We start from the raw sequence: 20,943 nt of genomic DNA on the forward strand, positions 1-20,943 counted from the left end.
TTCCTTCATCCCTGTTCCAGCGTAACGAGATGACGTAGAGTCCACTTCTTTCATCCTGTGCACCTCCGCCTTTGTAGCAGGTTCGTCTCTAAATCCCAGAGACCTGAAATTGTAGCAGAAGAACAAAAGTTTTTTTAAAAAAACAGCGTCCCCAATAAGTTGAAATTAGGGACAATGATGTAACACTCAGGTGTCGGAAAATAACGGTTGTCTCTGATGAATGAGGGCTGTTGGAACATATGCTCGTATAATTCCCCTCACCCATCGACTTCCCCCTCCCAACCCAGTAGTTAATAGGCGAACTATTTTTTAAAAAACGGCAGGCTACAAGGTAAGAAGAAAAAATGATTATGGGAGGGGAAAAATACAGGAAAGGGTAAATAAGAGGAAAGTGAAGCAGTAACACAAAATCTCTCCATGCACAAGATTAACTTTGCCTCTCTAGTAAGAAGTGGTACTAAATTCAATGCGGGCTTATTTCCCGGAAAAGCGCATTTAGCCTAAGGCAGCAATCCTACCACAACCGTACTAAGTAGGAGCTACGTCCAAGCGAAGAGTCACTGGTTGGGACTCTAAACAGGTCTGTTATAAGAGGGAAGGACGGCGCCTGTGCAGCGAGAGGGAGGTGAATAGCTGCGGTGCGTCCAGATTCCCAAAGACCTTGTTTGGACACCGCTTTTGCCGCCGCCATCTTAGCAGGCTTTCGCAACTTCAATCTGGGGCGGGTTTTGCCAGCCAGTCCCGCCTCTGCGGTGACCTCACGCGCCGCAGGTTCAGTCCCCACGCGCTCGGCTCCTGGCGGCCGGGCGACAGCGGCGCTGAGGGCCCGGGATGCCAGCCTTGCTTTTCCTGCCATTGCTGTAGCCCCCGTAGGGCGAAGGCAGGTAAACGAGGGCGAGGCGTTCTCTCCCTTCCTCTCCCGCTTCTCGAGACACCTTCAAAACAGCTGAAGGCGGAGGGAGCAGTTTGAGGAGACTTCACGCCGCGCCTAGTTCACCTTGCGAAGCTGGCTGCTGCTCCTACTCTAGTATTACTACTGCTGGTGTTGCGGGGAAATATGGAGAGCGCTTGGGTGGGCTGGAGACAGAGCCGCGTGCGAAGCGTCGGGGCTGAAAAAAAAATCCAACGAGGCCTCCGAAAGTGAAGCAACCCCGAAGAGCAGGCACGTGAAGCGGGAGTTCCCGTCCTTCTGCCTCTTTTTGCGGCCGCCTGGTTTGGGAGTATGGCTTTGCGTTTGTCAGGTGATGAATTTTGTGTAGACCCCGTACCTAGCGGGGTATGGGAGGCGTTGTTTGGGTGTATGGCTGTACGAGAGTGACCGTTCCCCGGTGGCGTGAACGGCTGTTGTGGGTGTACCGCAGTGTCGGATCACTTTCTCTGTGCTCTTCGTACGAGTGCTGGATTTGCTTTTAGTAGTTTTCCTTCAGGTTTAGCTGTAATCCCGACGTCGCTTTAGGGTCACCGCCACTCAAACTATCCACCAATAAATTCTCCTCTTTTGTTAACTGGATCCCATTGGCTGTGGTGGGCCTTTCAGGGTTCTGTAAATGCTTCTGATGCAGGTTGCCTCTGGCGAATTGGCGGGGGCGGGGTGACTTTGTATTTAATCAGTAATCCCAGCCCCGTTGTGTGTTGTCTGCTCGCCTGTCTCCTCACGCGTTGCAAACCGGATAAGCGAAGTCGAGTGTTTCTCTTCTTGAGTCGCAGTTAGAAGACAGTTGTATGGCTTTCATTTAAATCAGTTTATCTACAGTTGATAAGAACTGGCTCCAAGCTAAGTTCTTTTAAATAACATATTGCAAAAGGCAACACAGCTGGAGGTTTGTTACTTAGTTTTATATAAATTCCAGAAAAGTTATAGTGAATGTTGGATCTCCCATTTACAAACGAGGGAAAACATGAGTTTTCTGAAAGTAAAATCAGTAATGGGCACAGTCCAAAGAAAGTTAGATGCTCCCAATTCTTACTGAAACTAGAGCAACTGATTTTGCAGTTGTTTTGTTAGGTATTTAACCATCTCTGGGTTGTATTTTCAGCTTTAGTCCTAACATCGCTAACTAAACTTCCAATAAAATCAGTTGATCATATATGTCCAAATAACTGGAGCTGCAGCATTTACTTAATCTTAAACCAATGTTTTCATGTGTTAAAATGTTTTCGACACAAGCATGTGTGTAAAATGCAGATAAGTCTGACCTTAAGAATCATTTTGTGTGAGTGAGAGAACATCTTCTGAGGTAATGCTTGAAGTGATGTGTGCGTGTGTGTGTGTGTGCATCAAATAAAAAATAAAAATGAAGGATGTGTATCTTTAAAACTTTTCTTTCTTTTTGGCTTGTGCAGATTTAATCAAGCCACCAACTAAAATTCATATGTGGTTTCTTAATTAGGTAACAGTCCTACAAATAATATCTATAGGATTGTGGTATTACACTTCTGTTCAGATATTTAGGTGAAATATTTTTTTTATTAGTGTGGCATGCTTTTAGTAAGACTTGCATGCTTGATCATCAGTAGGACCATTTGTGAGTTTTGCAACATACTGTATCGCCATCTGGTTCATTGGCAATATTTGGATGCAGCACACAGAACAGGCAAATCTCTTTAGGATGGTTGCTGTGTAAGCCCAGTTCAGTTCAGCCTACATTCTCAGATGGCAAAGTAGATATTTTTGGGGGAGGGGTTGCAAAAGGCTGATCCCACCAGGTATTACAGTAAAAAGAGGTGGGGTTTGACTTGCGCCATGTGCGTCCATTTTCAAAAAAGAGGTAGAGACACACTGGAACCAACGGATTAGTGAGTGTGTCTCTGCCCTAGGACTTTAGAAACATAAGACTTAATGAATGAAAATGGACAAGTCAGACCTTTGCTTTGTCAACAGAATTGGTAAGGAACTGAGAGATGTTTACACAGGGCTAGCATTTGTAACAAGATCAACCTTAAGGCTGCTCAGCTTTCCTGAGGGATGTATTCATATGCTAATAAGTGATTTTGGGGATCTCAGCAAGGAGTAACTTCTCTGACGTTTGCCTCTGCTGTTCGTGTATGGGCCGAGGATCTAAAAAGGATCATTACCATCTGGGATGTATAATCATTTTTATAATTGTGAGTCTATCTTCAGGCTTTCCATAAATATTTTATATTATGTCTTCAAATGGTTAAAGAGAGAAAGAAGGCATAAAAACATGGTTAGAACCCTAAATGAAACAATAAAGTGACTAATACATAGGGACAAAGAGAACTATTACAATAGTTGTTGTATAGAAATAGAAAAAATGGACAGCCTTCAAGTCGATTCTGACTTATGGCGACCCTATGAATAGGGTTTTCATGGTAAGCGGTATTCAGAGGGGGTTTACCATTGCCTTCCTCTGATGCTGAGAGGCAGTGACTGGACCAAGATCACCCAGTGAGCTTCATGGCTGTGTGGGGATTTCCCAGATCTGGTCTCCCAGATTGTAGTCCAACAAGAGGACAACAAAAAGGGTAAGACAAGAGACCTATTCCAAAAGATTAGAGAAATGAAAGGGACATTTAAACCAAGAGTAGGGATGTTGAATAATCAATAGGGGAACACACGGACTGACCAAGATGAAATAAAAGGAAGGTGGAAGCAATACACTGAAGAACTCTATAAAAGAGATGCAAGGATGACAGATTCATTTATGGAGGAATCATATGATGAAGAACCAGAAATTTTACAATGTGAGGTGAAAGCTGCTCTCAAAATACTTGGAAGAAACAAATCACCAGGAACAGACGGCATACCAGTAGAATTGCTACAAGCTACTGAGACTAAATCTGTCCAAAGTTTGACAAAAATTTGCCAACAAATATGGAAAATTAAACAATGGGCCACAGACTGGAAGCTTTCAATGTATGTCCCAATTCCAAAGAAAGGGAATTCCAGGGAATGCAGTAATTAGCAAACTATTGCCTTAATATCCCATGCAAGTAAAGTAATGCTCAAGATTCTACTACGAATATATTGAGCAAGAAATGCCAGATGTCCAAGCTGGATTTAGAAAGAAAAGAGGCACCAGAGACCATATCACAAACATAAGTTGGATAATGGAATGGAGCAAGGAATTTCAGAAGGAAATCGCCCTGTGCTTTATAGATTACAGCAAACCTTTGACTGGATAGATGAAAAACCATGCAGTGCTTTAAAAGAAATAGGGGTGCCACAGCATCTGATTGTCTTGATGTGCAACCTGTACTTTGGACAATACTGTAAGGACAGATTATGGTGAAACTGATTGGTTCCCAATTGGAAAGGGTGTGAGACAGGGTTATATTTTGTCACCCTATTTGTTTAATCTATGCTCAGAACATATCATCTGGAAAATGGGATTGGACCAAGATGAAGGAGGTGTGAAAATTGCACGGATTGCAATATCAATTTTAGATATGCAGACGATACCATACTACTAGCAGAAACCAGTAATGATTTGAAACGAATGCTGATGAAAGTTAAAAAGGAAAGCACAAAAGCAGGACTATAGCTGAATGACAAAAAGACTAAAGTAATGACAACAGAAGATTTATGTAACTTTAAAGTTGACAATGAGGACATTGAACTTGCCAAGGATTATCAATACCTCGGCACAATTGTTAACCAAAATGGAGACAAGAGTCAAGAAATCAGAAGAAGGCTAGGACTGGGTAGGGCAACTATGGGAGAACTAGAAAAAGTCCTCAAATGCAAAGATGTGTCGCTGAACACTTAAATCAGGATCATTCAGTCCATGGTATTCCCGATCTCTATGTATGGATGTGAAAGTTGGTAAAGTGGGTAAGAGAAAAATCAACTCATTTGAAATGTGGTGTTGGAGGAGAGCTTTGCACATATCATGGACTGTGAAAAATACAAATGATTGGGTGTTAGAACAAATTAAACCAGAACTGTCACTAGAAGCTAAAATGACAAAACTGCAGTTATCATACTTAACATGCCGACCTGGGCTCCTACTGGGAGGAAGGGTGGGATACATAATAAGACATGATTCACTAGAAAAGACAATAATGCTGGGAAAAACAGAAGGGAGTAGAAAAAGAGGAAGACCAAACAAGAGATGGATTGATTCCATAAAGGAAGCCACAGACCTGAACTTACAAGATCTGAGCAGGGTGGTTTATAACAAATGCTATTGGAGGGCACTGATTCATAGGTTGCCATAAATCAAAATTGACTTGAAGGCATGTAACAAAACTACAACAACATAATAAATATTTTCATACCAACAGCAGTGGAGAAAGAACTGTTAATTACAATTTTGGATTAATAAAAAGTTGAGATTACATCCACTCCTTTTATTACCTATCTCAAAAATTAAGATGCTGCCCTGGGCTCCTGCTGGAAGGAAGGGTGGGGTATAAATAAATAGATGTCTTCACTTATTTTGTTTCAATGTCTTGCCCAGTCCTGCTTGCTGATTTAAAAGGCGAGATGACTTTTGTAGCGATTTTGCTTGGTTTACAAGAATAGGAAGTGTGCCAGTTATGTCTCATTTTCTTACATAAAAAACCCTCCTGTCACTTGAGTAGGGTAAAAAAAGTACATCTAGCTTCCTCCTACACAGATTTTACTTCAGTGTAGTTAGAAACCACTAACTGCAATCAGTGCTTCTTCCTCTGTAAAGCAGATGTTTCTCAGCGAAGATTCCTTTGTTATAGAAACTTTTGTTCTATTTCAATTTTGTGCACTTGGCTTACTGTAATATTTTGGGGTTCCTAGTTTCACTTTTCTGATTGATATTTGAACAGTTACCCAAATTAAGATTCAATAATTTACTCTTTATTTTAATGTGCAAACTGATGTACTTCAATGTATGTAGGTGGTCCCTCCACATGTGTAGAAACCACTACCTTATTTTGTTCTGGTTTGTTTTCTGCTGGGCACTCTTATTACTTTGCATTCCCTAGTAGAGGGAGCAAATGACACCTGCACTGTATCCCCACCCCCTAACAAGAGTGTTCCTGTTCAGGGTACCAGCCAGCTGTGCCCACCTTCACAATATAAGCTGTATTCACCCTCTCCATCCAGCCACATGGTTTTCCAGTTTACTTTTTCAACTGGCTTTCAACATTGTGAGGCTCCTGGAAGCCACTGAATACACTCAGTCCCTATTGGGCTGATACACTTTGGGAAAGCATTGCCCCCTTAGATTTTTGAAAATGTTTTATAGTTATGCGTACTTTAGGGTTCATCCAACGAAGTGGTACTTCTCCCTTGTTCCTCAGTTTTGGCTCCAATCCTGTCCAACCACATGAATTGACTATTACCTTAGAGAGAATAATATTCATTTCCTGTTTTATAAGGCATATTTGGGAGCAATTTAATGCCCCTTATGATTGAACCGTTATGGCAGAGAAGAGTAATGGTGGGGAATGGGGCCATTGCTTTAATACTCATATTTGGGAGGGCGGTGGAATACACACAGTAGTGGTTTTGTATGTGTAACAGTTAAGAAAAGTAACAATTAGTGTTTGAACAGTATTATACAGCCATGAGAGTGGCTGTATATTGTAGCCAGCATGGATTTTTCACATTCCGCAATGTTAAATTGAAAATACTGTTTCGAATGGACCTTGAACTTCCTCATGAGCAGAGCTCACTAGAAATGCAAGTTCTAGAAATGCATGGCTTCCCTCAGAGAATCTGGGGAACTGTAGTTTGTGAAGGGTGCTGAGAGGAGACTGCTATTCTCCTGACAGAGCTCCAGTGGCCAGAGTGGTTTAACAGTCAGCCGCCCTGATTGAAGCTCTGTGAGGGCAACAGGACATCTCCTAGCACCTTTCAGCACCTTTCAGCACCTTTCACTAACTACACTTCCCAGGATTCTTTGGGAGAAGCCATGACTATCTAAAGTGAAATAAGGGTCTGGTGTGGATGTGGCCAGGGACAGCTTTGGTTTAAATGTGGGTGAGAGGCTACATGTGCCTGCTGTAGAATAAAAAGGTGGGGGAAAGCCTGAAAAAGAATGATACTGTTCACAATGTTTTCCTTTTGAAAAGGAAAGGGTCTTCCCCTCTGCCCAGTACCCACCCATTCAATCTCCTCCCCCTCCTCCTCCCCTCCCTGCCCCTTTCCCAGGTGAGTTCCCCAGGTTGGACTACGATCTGGGAGACAAGGGTTGAAATCCACACAAAGCCATGAAGCTCACTGGGTGACCTTGGGCCAGTCATTGCCTCTCAGCCTCAAAAGAAGACAATGGTAAAACTGCCACTGAATACCGTTTACCATGAAAACCCTATTCATAGGGTCGCCATAAGTCGGGATCGACTTGAGGGCAGTCCATTTCCATTTTCAAACATGATTGCACAGAAATAAATCCCATGGAACTCAAAAAGTATGCAACTGATCAAACCCACCCTTCCTTCTCCTCCCTCCTATCCCCTCCCCATGGTCAGTTTTACCTATCTTAAGCATGATTGCATAGGAGTAAATACCATTGAACTCAATAAGCATGCAAATGATCACACATGACTTTCCTTCCTCTCTTCTCTCCCTTCTCCCCAACCCTCTTCCTTCTTCCTCCTTTCCTGCCCACTCCAGCCATCCTTCTCTCCCCCCGGTTAGTTTTACCTATCCTAAGCATGATTGCACAGGAGTAAATCCCACTGAACTCAATAAGCATGCAAATGATCAAACCTGTCCTCCTCCTCTCCCCCTCCTGCCTGCTCCCCTCCCCCTCCTCCCTTCCCTGCTCCTCCCCTCCCCATTCCCTGTGGTCAGTTTCACCTATTATAAGCATGATTGCAGGGGAGTAAATCCCATTGAACTCAGTAAGTATGCAAATGATCAATCAATTCTTGACAAGCTTGCAGAGGATCCCATTTCTTACCTCCCGGATTAAAAAACAGAGAAATTCACTAATAGTAAAAAAAATCTTTGCGGTTTAAGAATGTACCTATAGCTCACAGATATTTCTATCAAACTTTAAAAAGCAGGGAAATTGGGCAGCTATATTGAATGCACCAGGGGAGCAGGAGACCTGACCTCTCTGAGACATTGTACTGCCTTACAAATTGGTCAAAATGCAAACACAATTTGGGTTGGTCTTTCACAATCCAATCCATTTGCTGTGTAGCTTGGAAGAATTTGGTAACGTGCCTCTGAGCATATGGTGAGTGGTGGCAATACCTGCCATGTCCAAAGATGGAGAATTATATTTTTGTATGTTGGTGTTTTTCTTACTTTGCTTCATTCCTGTGTTACTATTGTTTCTACAGAGAAACTAATCTAGAAAATTTTATTTCTCTCATTCATCCTAGAAACTTGTGTCAAATTTATTTTTATTTCAAAGTCTTTTTATTGGTCAGTGTCATATGATGGTGAAGATAGCCTTTTTTGTTTCAAATTGGAGGTTATGTTCTATTTCTGTTCTAGGTACATTAACAGTTGAATCTGAAACTGCAGTTTGATGTAAAATCAGACAGATTACAATATGTTGCTACTTCAGGAATGACTCTAGCTGTTGGAAAAAACAAACATAGCCTGCCCAAGATGCAAGTTTTCAGCCTGCTGTGTTTAAACCACTTCATTTAAGGCAATGTGAGCACGGTCAATTAAAAACAGAGCACACCTAGAATTTTGTAGAATATATTTCACCTCCCACTATTTTATCTTGTGCAAACTGAGACATTCCTGGTGTCCACTGGAGACTATTCTGCAGAATACAGGAATACCCCGCATTAATGTACGCAATGGGTCCAGAGCGAGTACGTAAACCGAAAATGTACTTAAAATGAAGCACTACCTATTTTCACTTGCACCGCCACTGTGCCACCTCTACTTTACGCGGAGCCTCAAAGCCCCATGCTAAAGCCTCTGCTGCTGCGCTGCGCTGCCTCTGCTGCTGTGCTGCCGCGCCTCTCAGCTGATTGCGATCGCTCCTCCCAGCTGATTTGCGGTCGCGCGATCGTGTCTCTTTCTACCCCCCACGCACTGAAAGAACAGGTCACAACCAAAGGTTAAGTGTCCGTTCTTGCGAAGCGAGCGTAAGTAAACGGGAATGGTGCTACTGTAAGTATGTCCGTAATCGCAAGTGTCTGTAAAGTGAAGGTCCATATAGCAGGGTATTCCTGTAGTCAGTGCCATTATTCCACAATTATTTTTGGAGGTTCTTTAGCGTAAATTTTGCAAAGTGTTACTGTACTTCACATATTCACAGAAATAGAAACAAAAGGAAACTTCACTAAAATTGCAAAGGAAATCAGACATATTTAAAATGACCATCTGAACTATATCAACTGTCTTAATAATGTTGCTTTCTCCCTTCTAAAACAAGATCAGCACAGCATGTCTTGTTTCTATTATTTGGGCTGATTACAGGTGTTGCCACCACTCACCATATGCTCAGAGGCACATGTTACCAAATTCTTCCAAGCTACACAGGAAGTGGATTGGATTGTGAAAGACCAACCCAAATGGTGTTTGCATTTTGACCAATTTGTAGGGCAGTCCAATATCTCAGAGAGGAGGTCATGTCTCCTGCTCCCCTGGTGCATTCACTACAGCTGCCCAATTTCCCTGCTTTTTAAAGTTTGATAGAAATATCTGTGGGCTATAGGTACGTTCTTAAACCGCAAGGGTTTTTTGCCTATTAGTGAATTAACAACTAGGTACGCTTGTTTTAATGTCCTATAAAAAGAAAAGATCCCTCCTGTAATATATGAGTGACAGAAAGTTATGCTTCACTTGGCATTGCACCAGCAGGCAATATTTTAGAGGAAAGGACCCCCAAGACTTTAAAAAAAAATGTACTGGGGTCCAAATATGTTGATATACATGGATGGTAAACCAATTTCGGGCTCATAAAGGCCTCTTCCCCACTCCAGTATATGTAGAGTATTAATCCAATCATCAATATTTGCATTATAGGGGCAAGTGGAAGGGGAGATCTTGAAGAGTAGCTTTCATTCTGCTGGGAAGGAGAAGGGAAAATGGGACAAACCATGTAACTCTTGTAGACATTTTTAAAACTAAAAAGTTTTTTTTCTGGCAATATGAAAATCATGTTCTTTTTGTAATAAGAAGACCCTTGGGTTATCTGCTTAATTACAATATCTGTGGTGTTATAATACATTTCCTCCCACGTCACGAACATTTTCTATTCATATATTTTTATGAATTGGCTATAAATATCTTTTTGAGGCTTCATTAACCTCTTCACCTTAAAATTCTTACTTCTAAAGACTCAAAACTTTCTCAGTATTTATTATCTGACGAGAAAGGAGAGCAGTGCAGTGACCAACTTTACTGTTGACTGGAATAATGAGTGGAATAATGAAGATTTCCAAGCTGAAGGATTGGGAATTAAAATGGGAAGTGCAATTCAATTATAGCAAGTAGCAAGTGATGCACCTTGGGTTAAACATATACACTAATGGGGTAATGACTGACCTGGCAATGATTAACAAAGAAAAGGATCTTACAGTTGTAGTTGATAGCTCGATGAAAAAGTTGACCAAAAATGCTATTGCTATATAAAAAAGCAAATAACATGTTGGGGATTATTCAGAAATAATCTAAAATAAATTGCCAATATCATAAGGCCTATTCTGATCACCCACCATACCTCACAGTGGATGTTGTAGAGATGACAAAGGTGCCGTAAGGAGCAACCAAAATGGTCAAGGGGTTGAAATCATTCCCTGTCAGAAAAGTTTACAACATTTGGAGCTTTGGAGCTTAGAAAAAATATGAGTATGGAGGGACATGATAGAGGTGTATAAAATGATGCATGGTGGGAAGAAGGCCAGTTTTGTCCACGTTGAAAATCTGCTGCTTAGTATATCCACCATCTTCTATGATCTTTGCAAGCTCATGTGGATACCTTTCTGCAGCTTCTGCATCAGCACTAGCTGCTTCACCCTGCACTTTGATGTTGTGGAGATGGCTTCTTTCCTTAAACCTGTTAAACCAGCCTCTGCTAGCTTCAAACCTTTCCTCAGCAGCTTCCTCGCCTCTCTCAGCCTTTATAGCATTGAAGAGACTTAGGGCCTTGCCCTGGATGATGGCTCGGCTTAAAGGCACATTGTGACTGGTTTTATCTTCAGTCCACACCACTAAGAGTTTTTCCATGTCAGCAATAAGGCTATCACGTTTTCTTATAACTGTTGTGTTCACTGGTGTGGCACTTTTAATTTCCTTCAACACTTTCTCCTTACTGTTCACAACTGTGCTAATTGTTTGGCAAGCCAAACCTAGCTGACGGCCTATCTCAGCCATAGACATGCCTTGTTCACTTAGTTTTATCATTTCTAACTTGGCAGCTAAAGAAAGAGGCTTACGTCTCTTTTTTTATCACTACATTGAGATGCCATTATAATTAACACAAAAATATTACTGTACTGTACTGCATATATTTTGTACAGTACTGTACTGCATACAGTATATTTTACTGTATACAGTACAGTATATTATATACAGTACTTTACAGTATCGTATGTTACAGTATAGTACTGTATATATATACAGTATATTACTATATATACAGTATTGTAAATTGTAAAATTATAAATTATTATAATTATAATTATATATTATTATATATAATTACATAATTATATATATATATGCAGTATATATTTATAGAGTACAGTATACTGTACAATATAAATAAATATTATTTATATATACAGTATATATTTATAAGTACAGTATACAGAGTATAATATACAGTAATACAGTACTGTACAGTACTTAACCTTTTTGTAAAATTGCCAGAATGCAGAGAAGAGACGCTGAATGCACTACAATACTGTAACGCTGAATCACACTGCACCGACAATACAGTACTACTGTAGACAAAATGGCGCCCAATGCTCAGAGCTTGGAAACGTTCCTTGCTTCTACTACAACTCCCATCAGCCCAACTGTGGGAGGAAGCTCTGATGACACGCTCACAGCATCGGGTGCCATCAATTGCATCTCTGCGGGAGGACGGGAAATCGCCGCAAAAACGGAACCAGTGCCGCAAAAACGGGACAAGGTGTAAACTTAAAACCGCCGCATGAACGAAGTGCCGTAAAGCAGAACTCCGTAAAGCGGGGCCCTACTGTGCAGTTTTAGGTGAATGCTGAAGATGTGCCTATTTACCTTGGCCTTTGACACCTGAGATGTGTATTTTTAGGACCCACCCTATTTTGTGATTTCAGGTTGTTTTTAATTGTTTTTAATGCTATATTTTAAAATTGTTGTAACCTGCCATGGAACCTTTGGGTGAAGGTCAGGTAATTGATGATGATGTTGGTGGTGCAGTGATTACATGACAAATTATGGTATGGTTTCCACTGCAGATACAGCCCAGTTTCCCCCTCCCCCTGAATTCTAATTCTTCAGAATAGCATACTTCAGTGATTTGGGATGACATTCCATTCTAAAGCTATTCAGAATAGATCCATGGAAGCCAATAGATATGACTGACTTAGGTTCATTAATTTTTTTTCATTAATTTTTATTCAAAGTTTCAAAAAACATAACAGAACAAAACAAAACAAAACAAAAAAACAAATTAATAACTAATACAATAAAATAAAATGTTGACTTCCGATTTGTCGCAGATCAGTTATAGGTCTATAATATATAACAAACCTGTCTCTTAATATATTACAAAATCACTTTCCTCCAGTAATTATCTTAATTAATCATCAAATCTCGTTAACATCACTTTATTCTTTCCGCAAAAAGTCAAAGAGAGGCTTCCACTCCTTGAGAAATATATCCATTGATTTTTCTCCAAATAAACATGTCAATTAATCCATCTCATCAAGTCTGCTAGGTCCAGTAGTTTCAATAGCCATTCTCAGTGTTAATTCCATCTTCCATCTTCCATCCTTGCACCCATAATAATCTTGCTGTCATAGTCATAGTCATATAATAAAAGTCTGATAGGAATTTCTTTCATCACAAATATTTCCTTGCCATCAATTCCGAATGTACCACTGAAATGTTGTTGTAAAGCTGCATCTCTGCTCCTCCTTTCCGCAGAATGCATCAGCACATCTCCCGAGAGTTTTTCCATTGTCACACATCTGGAATTAATTCTGTAAACTTTCTCCATTTCAAGTTCCATCAAATCCTTCCAATCCAGGAATTTTTTTGAACCGTTGATATCTTTATCTCTAATCTCTTCACCAATTCCTTCAAGGACAGCGCTGAATTCCAAACAGTAATATTTATCTCCAGGATCCATCACAGCCATAAAATCCAAATCTTTTTCCAAGTCCATATTTGATATATCTATTCCAATCTCCAGGGCTTGAACCTTTCCTTTAATTTTTCTTTCATCTTCTTTTATTTGTCCAGCCAAATCTTTGGTCTCATCCACCTCCCCTCTCACAGAATCCTGAATTTCCTTCAGCTCCTGTCTCATTTTGCCAAATTCACTTTTCATCTCTTGTCTGCTCTGTCTCAACTCCTGTCTCACCAGCTTAATCTCATTCATTATTTTCTGAAACATATCTAGATAGAGAACCCCTTCCTGTACATCCAGGGTCTCAGCCACCTTCTTGATTGTCATTCTTAACTATTCCCAAGCAAAGAACAGTTTATTTCTTTTTCCAGTCACAAAGGAGTTAATCCTCAAAGCCTGCTGACATCACCCTCTAGACAGCACAAACCACCTTATCTCTTATGTGTCCAAAAGTGCAAAACAAATTTGGTTCACAGCATTCAAATAATTAGTGGCATAGAGAATAAGCAGATTCGTCAAAAAAAAAGTAGATCAGAAAAAATAGTCCCAGACACTTAATACTCAAATGTCATAAAATCAGATTTCCTCTTTAGACTAGATGCCCCTCATCCGTTTGTATCTTTAAAATGCTCAATTCCATGCCAGCTTTTTGCAATAAAAAACAAAGATAGGCTATTTCGATTTTCTTCCTCCTTAATTCCGTGTATATGAGAGAAAGTTATAACTCACCCAGGGATTCTTTGTTGCTGATCCTTTAACAAATCTCTTTTACTGTAACGATAACAAAATGATAAGGATAGACAGAAGGATGCTTGCCTGTTAATACGTTTTTCTTTAAAGAAAGAAAAAAGTCTCGCTTAATCAGTTTGAGCTTGCTTGTAATCCCTGGTTCCGTCCGACGCTGCTGGCTACCTTCTTTCATAGACGAACCTAATGAATTCCAGTCCCCAACAAACACAACAAAGCTTCGTGGATGATCTCTACGTTTCTCCCTTGCCTGGGAGAAAATTTTCCCCAGTCAAAAAAACCTGACTGGTTTTAAAACTGAAAAAGCTTCCTCTGAGACGGGAGCTCGTCTCAAAAGGCAGTCACAGGCGGAGCAATCCTCCTGGGAAGTTCATTAGGTTCATTAATTTCAAGGGTCTGCTCTGAGTAGGACTTAGTTAAATACATCTCTTAACTTCAGAATCTGCAAACAACTGAAATTGTAAAACTTGCTGAACAGGATCAATTATAGGAAAGCAAGAAAAAACAAACATTTGAAAATCTTGGTTGCTGTTTTTTGTGTTAAACATTAATAAAATCTAGACAAACAATTTTTTTCTGGTGCAGAAATTGAGTTATCTATCTTCAGGATTTTTTAAATGTGCACGTAATTCTGACCCACTTAATTTTATTTATTTGATTTATTAGTCACTTGCTACCTGAAGATCTCCAAGTAATTTACAACATAATTAAAAGCCAAAATAATATATCATACATAAAATAAAACAAAACAAAAATAAAACAACCACCACCCACAGAAAGCTTTGGCAGCACACTAATCATGGCTGCCATCCTTTTTTCTGGTCAGGATTCACATTACTGTTGGAATCTTATACAACACACTGATGCTAGAGAGGCTGTGACTCTATACTGCTGACAATCAGAAGTGTTTTTTGGTTACAGATTTGTGAGAATACTTAGTGAAACATAACATCAACTCAGAATAGTTTGATTTGAATGTTATTTGTTGTTTTTTGTATTCTTACTGTTTAGAGAACTTACTTGGATGGGTGCTATACAAATGTAACACATATTTTTAGATTTGTTTGTTTAAAATAATTTCTGTGCCCCCTTTCATAAAATAAATCCCAGGATGGTTTGCAACAATAAATATAACTATACTAATAAGACATAAGTATGAGTTGGAAAAACTTCACAATTACAGTATTAGGGTTGTTAAAAGATAGCATCAATGGTCATGAAACACTTGTGCAAAAATATGTTTTTAGTAAATGGTAGAAGTCCACCACCACTAATGCTTGTATTGCAGAGAGGAGGTAATTCCAAAGAGTAGGTGTCACCATGGAGAAGTGGAAGTAGATGCAAAATGCAGTGGGTCAGATATATTATTTATTGTTATTTCCAACACGTTTCGGACTTTGCTGGGAAAGCCAGAGAAATAAAGATTAAACGTTTAGATGTGCTGTCTCTTCCTTCTTCTTTTAATCATAAAATAATAACTCTTTTGTCTACCCCATTCCTTTTTGCTCCTACTTCCAATTCTTTTTTAGGGTTCCTGTTTTTGTTACATTTTGCCACCATGGTGAAAGCCCTTTTCTGTCTCACTGCAAGATATAATAACTAACACTGCCTTTCTTGTTTTACAGATAAGAATCTATAAGTTACATTTTCCGAAGTGGTGAATGAATATGGATATTTACACGTATGTCAGCACAAAGAATCTCTCTTCTTCAGCCAATATGTCCAGTCTTCTTTCAAGCCGATTTGGGTACCAGATGAACTTAACCAGCGATTCTCCCTCTATGTCAATAAGTAAACTTTTTCCAGCCTTGTTACAATGCTTTGGCATAATCCTTTGTGGCTATATAGCTGGAAGAGTTAACATAATCACATCAACTCAGGCCAAAGGACTAGGAAACTTTGTCTCCTGCTTTGCACTCCCTGCTTTATTGTTTAAAAACATGGTTGTACTGAATTTTTCCAATGTGAATTGGTCCTTCCTGTGTAGCATCCTGGTTGCCAAAGCATCTGTGTTTTTATTAGTCTGCATTTTAACATTGTTGATAGCAACTCCTGAGAGGCGGTTTAGCAAAGCTGGACTCTTCCCTATTTTTGCTACTCAGAGCAATGACTTTGCACTGGGATATCCTATAGGTAAGAAACAATTTTACATATTTTGTTATGTTGACAATATTTTGTAACATTTTGTGCCTTAGGAATGCATAGTACCTCTTTGCACCATTAAAGTAGGGTATGTGTACTATTTAATTCGCTATCTTGTGTTTGAATTTGAGAAAGAACATGTTGTGCTGCATTAATGAAGCATATCCATGTATTGCAATGTTTACTTAATTGGGGGTACTTATATGACTTCTGGGGGTTGACATTTGAACTGTCTGTTAGTGTCGCTCAGAACTGTTCAGTGGTAGGCATGTTTTCAATCTGCCTAAAGAGTCCTTGGCGACATTAGAACCTTTTTATTCCTTTGCCACCAAAAACTGATCCAGCAGAATATTTTTATCTTGTCATTTCTTGCATTACTTTCTGGGATAGATGAGCACAATGTCCATCTGTAGATGGACAGATTATATAATCCCAGTGGGGATGAACAGGAGGATATCCTATAGGTAAGAAACAATCTTTAGCTTTGTATTGCAGACAGTAGACTGGATATCAGAATCAAACACACCACCACAAGCAAGAAAGAAAGTGGCAGTTAGCACTGTTCTGCAAATTCGTATATGAAAGTTTACTCAGTGATATAATAGGAATGCTGTACAAGTATTGTATAACTGCTTGAATTTGCTTGGCCTGTACAACTTGCTGTACAAGTGGAAGAGTATATTGGGATTAAGGCCCCATCTGTAGTATACATTTAAAGCAGTATTGTACGTCTTTATAACGGTCATGGCTTCCCTCCCTTAAATCCTGGGTATTGTACTTTGTTTAAGGGTATTGAGAGTTGTTAGGAGAGCCCCTATTACCCTCACAGAGCTACTATTCCCACAGTTCCCTGAGAAGAGGGATTTTGTTTGTTAAACCACTCTGAGAACTGTACCCTTAACAATTATAGTTCATAAGATTCTCTGGGGAAAGTCATGACTGTTTAAAGTAGTATAATACTGCTTTAAGTGTGTAGTGAAGATGGGGACTTAGTTTCATTTTTCTTGTGTCTTGCTCTAGCACAAGGTGTAAAAAGACCTTCCATCAGGAAAAATTCCTTTCTGTACAGGGAAGGGCACCTTTGAATACAATTCACTGTCTTTGCAGTTGTGTTGCAATATTTTGTTGCACTGTTGCAGAAGTTGGTGTACCTCATTGTAAACCCTTGTTGGTTGATAACTCAGGATTGGGCATTTAGCATTGTTGATAATAAGGTTGATCCAGTGAAAAGAGGCCATGTCCAAAGTGGACAGGCACATCTCTTTCTGCCTTGGGGTCAGTTCATGCAATGACTCCTTTTTGTGTATTCAGTCAATGGCGGAATCCTTGACACAGTTTAATTACTTAATCCTGGTTGATTTTGATGGGATTTAAGCAGGGCTATGGAGCTGGAGTTGGAGTCGGAATCAGAAGCGATTTTGGGTGGAGTTGGAGTCAGTAGAAATGTACTGGTTCCGACTCCGGCTTCAAAATAAAATTAATATTTTAATAAATTAAATTAAATTTATTGGATTTCTTAGTCGCCCATCTGGCTGGCTAACCAGTCACTCTGGGCGACATACAAAATAAGCAAAATAGCACAAAATCACACATCAATACAATAACATTAAAATCTAAAAGCAATGATGTTAAAATTTAGCCCACCCCAAAGGCCTGCCTGAAGAGCCAGGTCTTCACGGCCCAGTGGAAACTCATTGTAGAGGGCGCCTGGTGGAGATCATTTGGAAGGGAGTTTCATAGGGTGGGGGCCACAATTGAAAAAGCCCTTTCTCTAGTCCTCCCCAGTCTAGCTGTTTTGACTGGTGGGATAGAGAGAAGGTCTTTTGAGGCCGATCTTGTTAGGCGGCATAGCTGATGATGCTGGAGGCGCTCCTTCAGATAGGCTGGGCCGAAACCGTGTAGGGATTTAAAGGTCAAAACCAACACCTTGAATTGGGCCCGGCAAGCAACTGGTAGCCAGTGCAACTCTTTGAGCACTGGAGTTACGTGATCTCACCGGCGGCTGCCTTTAATCAGGCGCCCTGCCACATTCTGTACCAGTTGCAGCTTCCAGACCGTTTTCAAGGGTAGCCCTACGTAGAGCGCATTACAGTAGTCAAGGCGAGAGGAGACCAGGGCATGTACCACCGATGGGAGCAGATGATTGGGAAGGTAGTGGTGTAGCCTCCATATCAGATGGAGTTGATACAGTGCTGGCCGGCTCGCAGCCGAAACCTGAGCTTCCATGGACAGTTGGGAGTCAGAAATGACCCCGAGGCTGCGGACCTGGTCTTTTAGGGGCAGTTGTACCCCATTGAGCACCAGGTCCAAGTCCCCTAACCTTCCGTTATCTCCCACGAACAGTACCTTGGTTTTGTCAGGGTTCAGTTTATTCCTTCCCATCCAGGCACTCACCGACTCTAGGCACTTGGACAGGGTTTCTGCAGCCAACCTCAGTGAAGATTTAAATGAGAGATAGAGCTGCGTGTCATCCGCATATTGGTGACACTGCAGCCCAAATCTCCTGATGATAGCCCCCAGCGGCTTTATATAGATATAGATGTTAAATAGCATCGGGGAGAGGATGGAGCCCTGTGGCACCCCACAGGTGAGAGGCCAAGGGTCTGAAACCTCATCCCCCAGTGCTACTCTTTGGTACCTATCAGAAAGGAAGGAACGGAACCACTGCAAAACAGTGCCCCCTATGCCTAACCCCTCCAATCGGTCCAAAAGGATACCGTGGTCAACGGTATCAAAGGCCACTGAGAGATCCAGGAGGACGAGGAAGGTGCATTCACCCCTATCCAACGCTCTCCTCATATCATCCACCAAGGCGACGAAGGCTGTTTCAGTCCCATGTCCCGGCCTGAAGCACGACTGAAATGGATCCAGATAAACTGCTTCCTCCAAGTGCGCTTGCAACTGCTTCGCCACCACCCGCTCGACCGCCTTGCCCAAGAATGGTAAGTTTGAGATTGGGCGAAAGTTGCTCAGATCTTGGGGATCCAAGGAGGGCTTCTTTAAGATTGGTTTTATTACTGCCTCCTTGAGAGCTGATGGCATCGCGCCCTCTGCCAAGGACGCGTTTACCACCGCCTTGATCCCCTCGCCCAGTCTGTTCTTGCAGCTCATAATGAGCCACGATGGGCAAGGATCAAGTAAGCAGGTGGTTGGCCTTAAGGTTGAAAGCACCTTGTCCACTTCATCAGAAGGAAGAAGCTGGAACTGATCCCACATCACTGGAAAACCACTGTCTGACTCTGGCTCACTCACTGTATCCACAGCGACAGCATGCGGAATCGTACTCTTTATATGATTGATTTTATCCGCAAAGTGCTTTGCAAACTCATCACAGGAGGTCTTAGAATGTCCCATTGGTTCCGAAGCAACTAGACCGACCAGGCTTCAAACCACTTGGAACAGCCTCCTGGGACAGTGCTCTGTGGATGCAAAAGAGGCAGCAAAAAAGCTGCTCTTATTGCCACATGGTAGGCCGCTGCAGCAGCTCTAACCCATGTCTGATCGTCCTCAGAGCGAGATTTCCGCCACCAGCGTTCTAGCCGTCTCACCTCTCGCCTCAGAATTCGCAACCGTGGAGTATACCACAGTGCCGTCTGAGTCCTATTCAGGGGGAGAGGGGGTTTCGGAGCCACCCAGTCCAATGCCCCGGTGATCGCCTCATTCCACTCCTTCACCAGGGATTCGGCCGAGTGCCCGTCTGCAGGCTCCATAAAATCCCCAAGCGCATTCAGGAATCCATCTGGATCCATCAAACGCCTGGGGCGGACTCTCCTAATGGGTCCTTTGCCCCCACGGAGGGGGTGTGGCATCAAAAGGTCTACTCTCACCAGATAGTGATCTGACCATGACAAGGGGGTAAGAGATGTAGCCCCCATTTTCAGATCACTTCCCTCTTCACCCGAGGCAAATACAAGGTTAAGTGCATGACCAGCTACATGGGTGGGCCCCATGGAAACAAGGCACAGCTCCCAGGAAGCCATGGTTTCCATGAAATCCCGAGGTGCCCCTGTGAGGGCGGTCCCAGCATGTACGCTGAAATCCTCCAGCACCAGCAAATTTGAGGATTGCGTCCGCGCATCTGAGACCACCTCCAGCACCTCGGCCAGGGAGTCCGTCATGCAGCGGGGTGGACGGTACACGAGCAGAATCCCTAAGCAGCCCTTTGGGCCCAACCTCCAGTACATGCAATCTACAACCTTGGTCTCATGGAGAGGAGGTCTGGTGAGAACCAGGGACCCCTGATAGATGACCGCCACTCCCCGTCTCCCGACCCTCGGTTGCTGCGCATATAGGAACCCAGCTGGACACATGGCCTCAAGGATGGGAGCTGCGGCCTCATCCAGCCAGGTTTCCGTAATACATGCCAGATCCGCTCCCTCATCCAATATCATATCATGGATGAGAGATGTTTTTTGGGCAACGGACCTGGCATTGCATATACATTTGCCATTTATGAAGGAGTCGGAGTCGGACAGTAGAAAAATAGAGGAGTCGGAGTCGAAGGTTTGACATACTGACTCCACAGCCCTGGATTTAAGTAGCCTCCATGTGTATAAGACTATAGAGAGAGAAGTTTTTGGTTTATTGAACAGGTTAATGTTTGTTTGTTTGTTTATTGCATTTATATCCCGCCTTTCTTTCCATGATAGAAACCTAAGGCGGCTTACATGTGGTTCCCAGGCGGTTTCCCATGCAGGCACTGACCATGCAGGCACTTAGCTTCAGCAGGGTGCTGGCCTCATGTGCTTTCAGACCATGGTCTGGGACCGTGTTTCTACTTGTGTTGTTCAAATCCTACTAGCCATGTTTTGCTTTAAAAAAAGAAAGAAAGAAAGAAAGCCTGACAAAGTAG

At 41.7% G+C, this 20,943-nt stretch overlaps 1 protein-coding gene across 9 annotated transcripts in view; it reads left to right on the top strand.

Annotated features, from left to right (window-relative positions):
* Positions 1 to 20,943, top strand: part of GPR155 (G protein-coupled receptor 155) — a 53,237-nt gene continuing 32,294 nt past the window's right edge. For 4 of the 9 annotated variants that reach the window (XM_061608444.1, XM_061608451.1, XM_061608452.1 and 1 more), the window contains exons 1-2: positions 610 to 1,241; positions 15,575 to 16,082. In XM_061608444.1, coding sequence (XP_061464428.1) covers positions 15,611 to 16,082 — 472 coding nt within the window. In that variant the 5' untranslated portion in view covers positions 610 to 1,241; positions 15,575 to 15,610. Of the gene's footprint in view, positions 81 to 609; positions 1,242 to 1,655; positions 1,821 to 15,574; positions 16,083 to 20,943 lie in introns of those variants that run through there. The other 5 variants (XM_061608448.1, XM_061608446.1, XM_061608447.1 and 2 more) reach the window with 5 other exon arrangements.

Source organism: Rhineura floridana, chromosome 2 (genome assembly GCF_030035675.1).
Source record: "Rhineura floridana isolate rRhiFlo1 chromosome 2, rRhiFlo1.hap2, whole genome shotgun sequence".
Classification (NCBI taxonomy): Eukaryota; Metazoa; Chordata; class Lepidosauria; order Squamata; family Rhineuridae; genus Rhineura; species Rhineura floridana.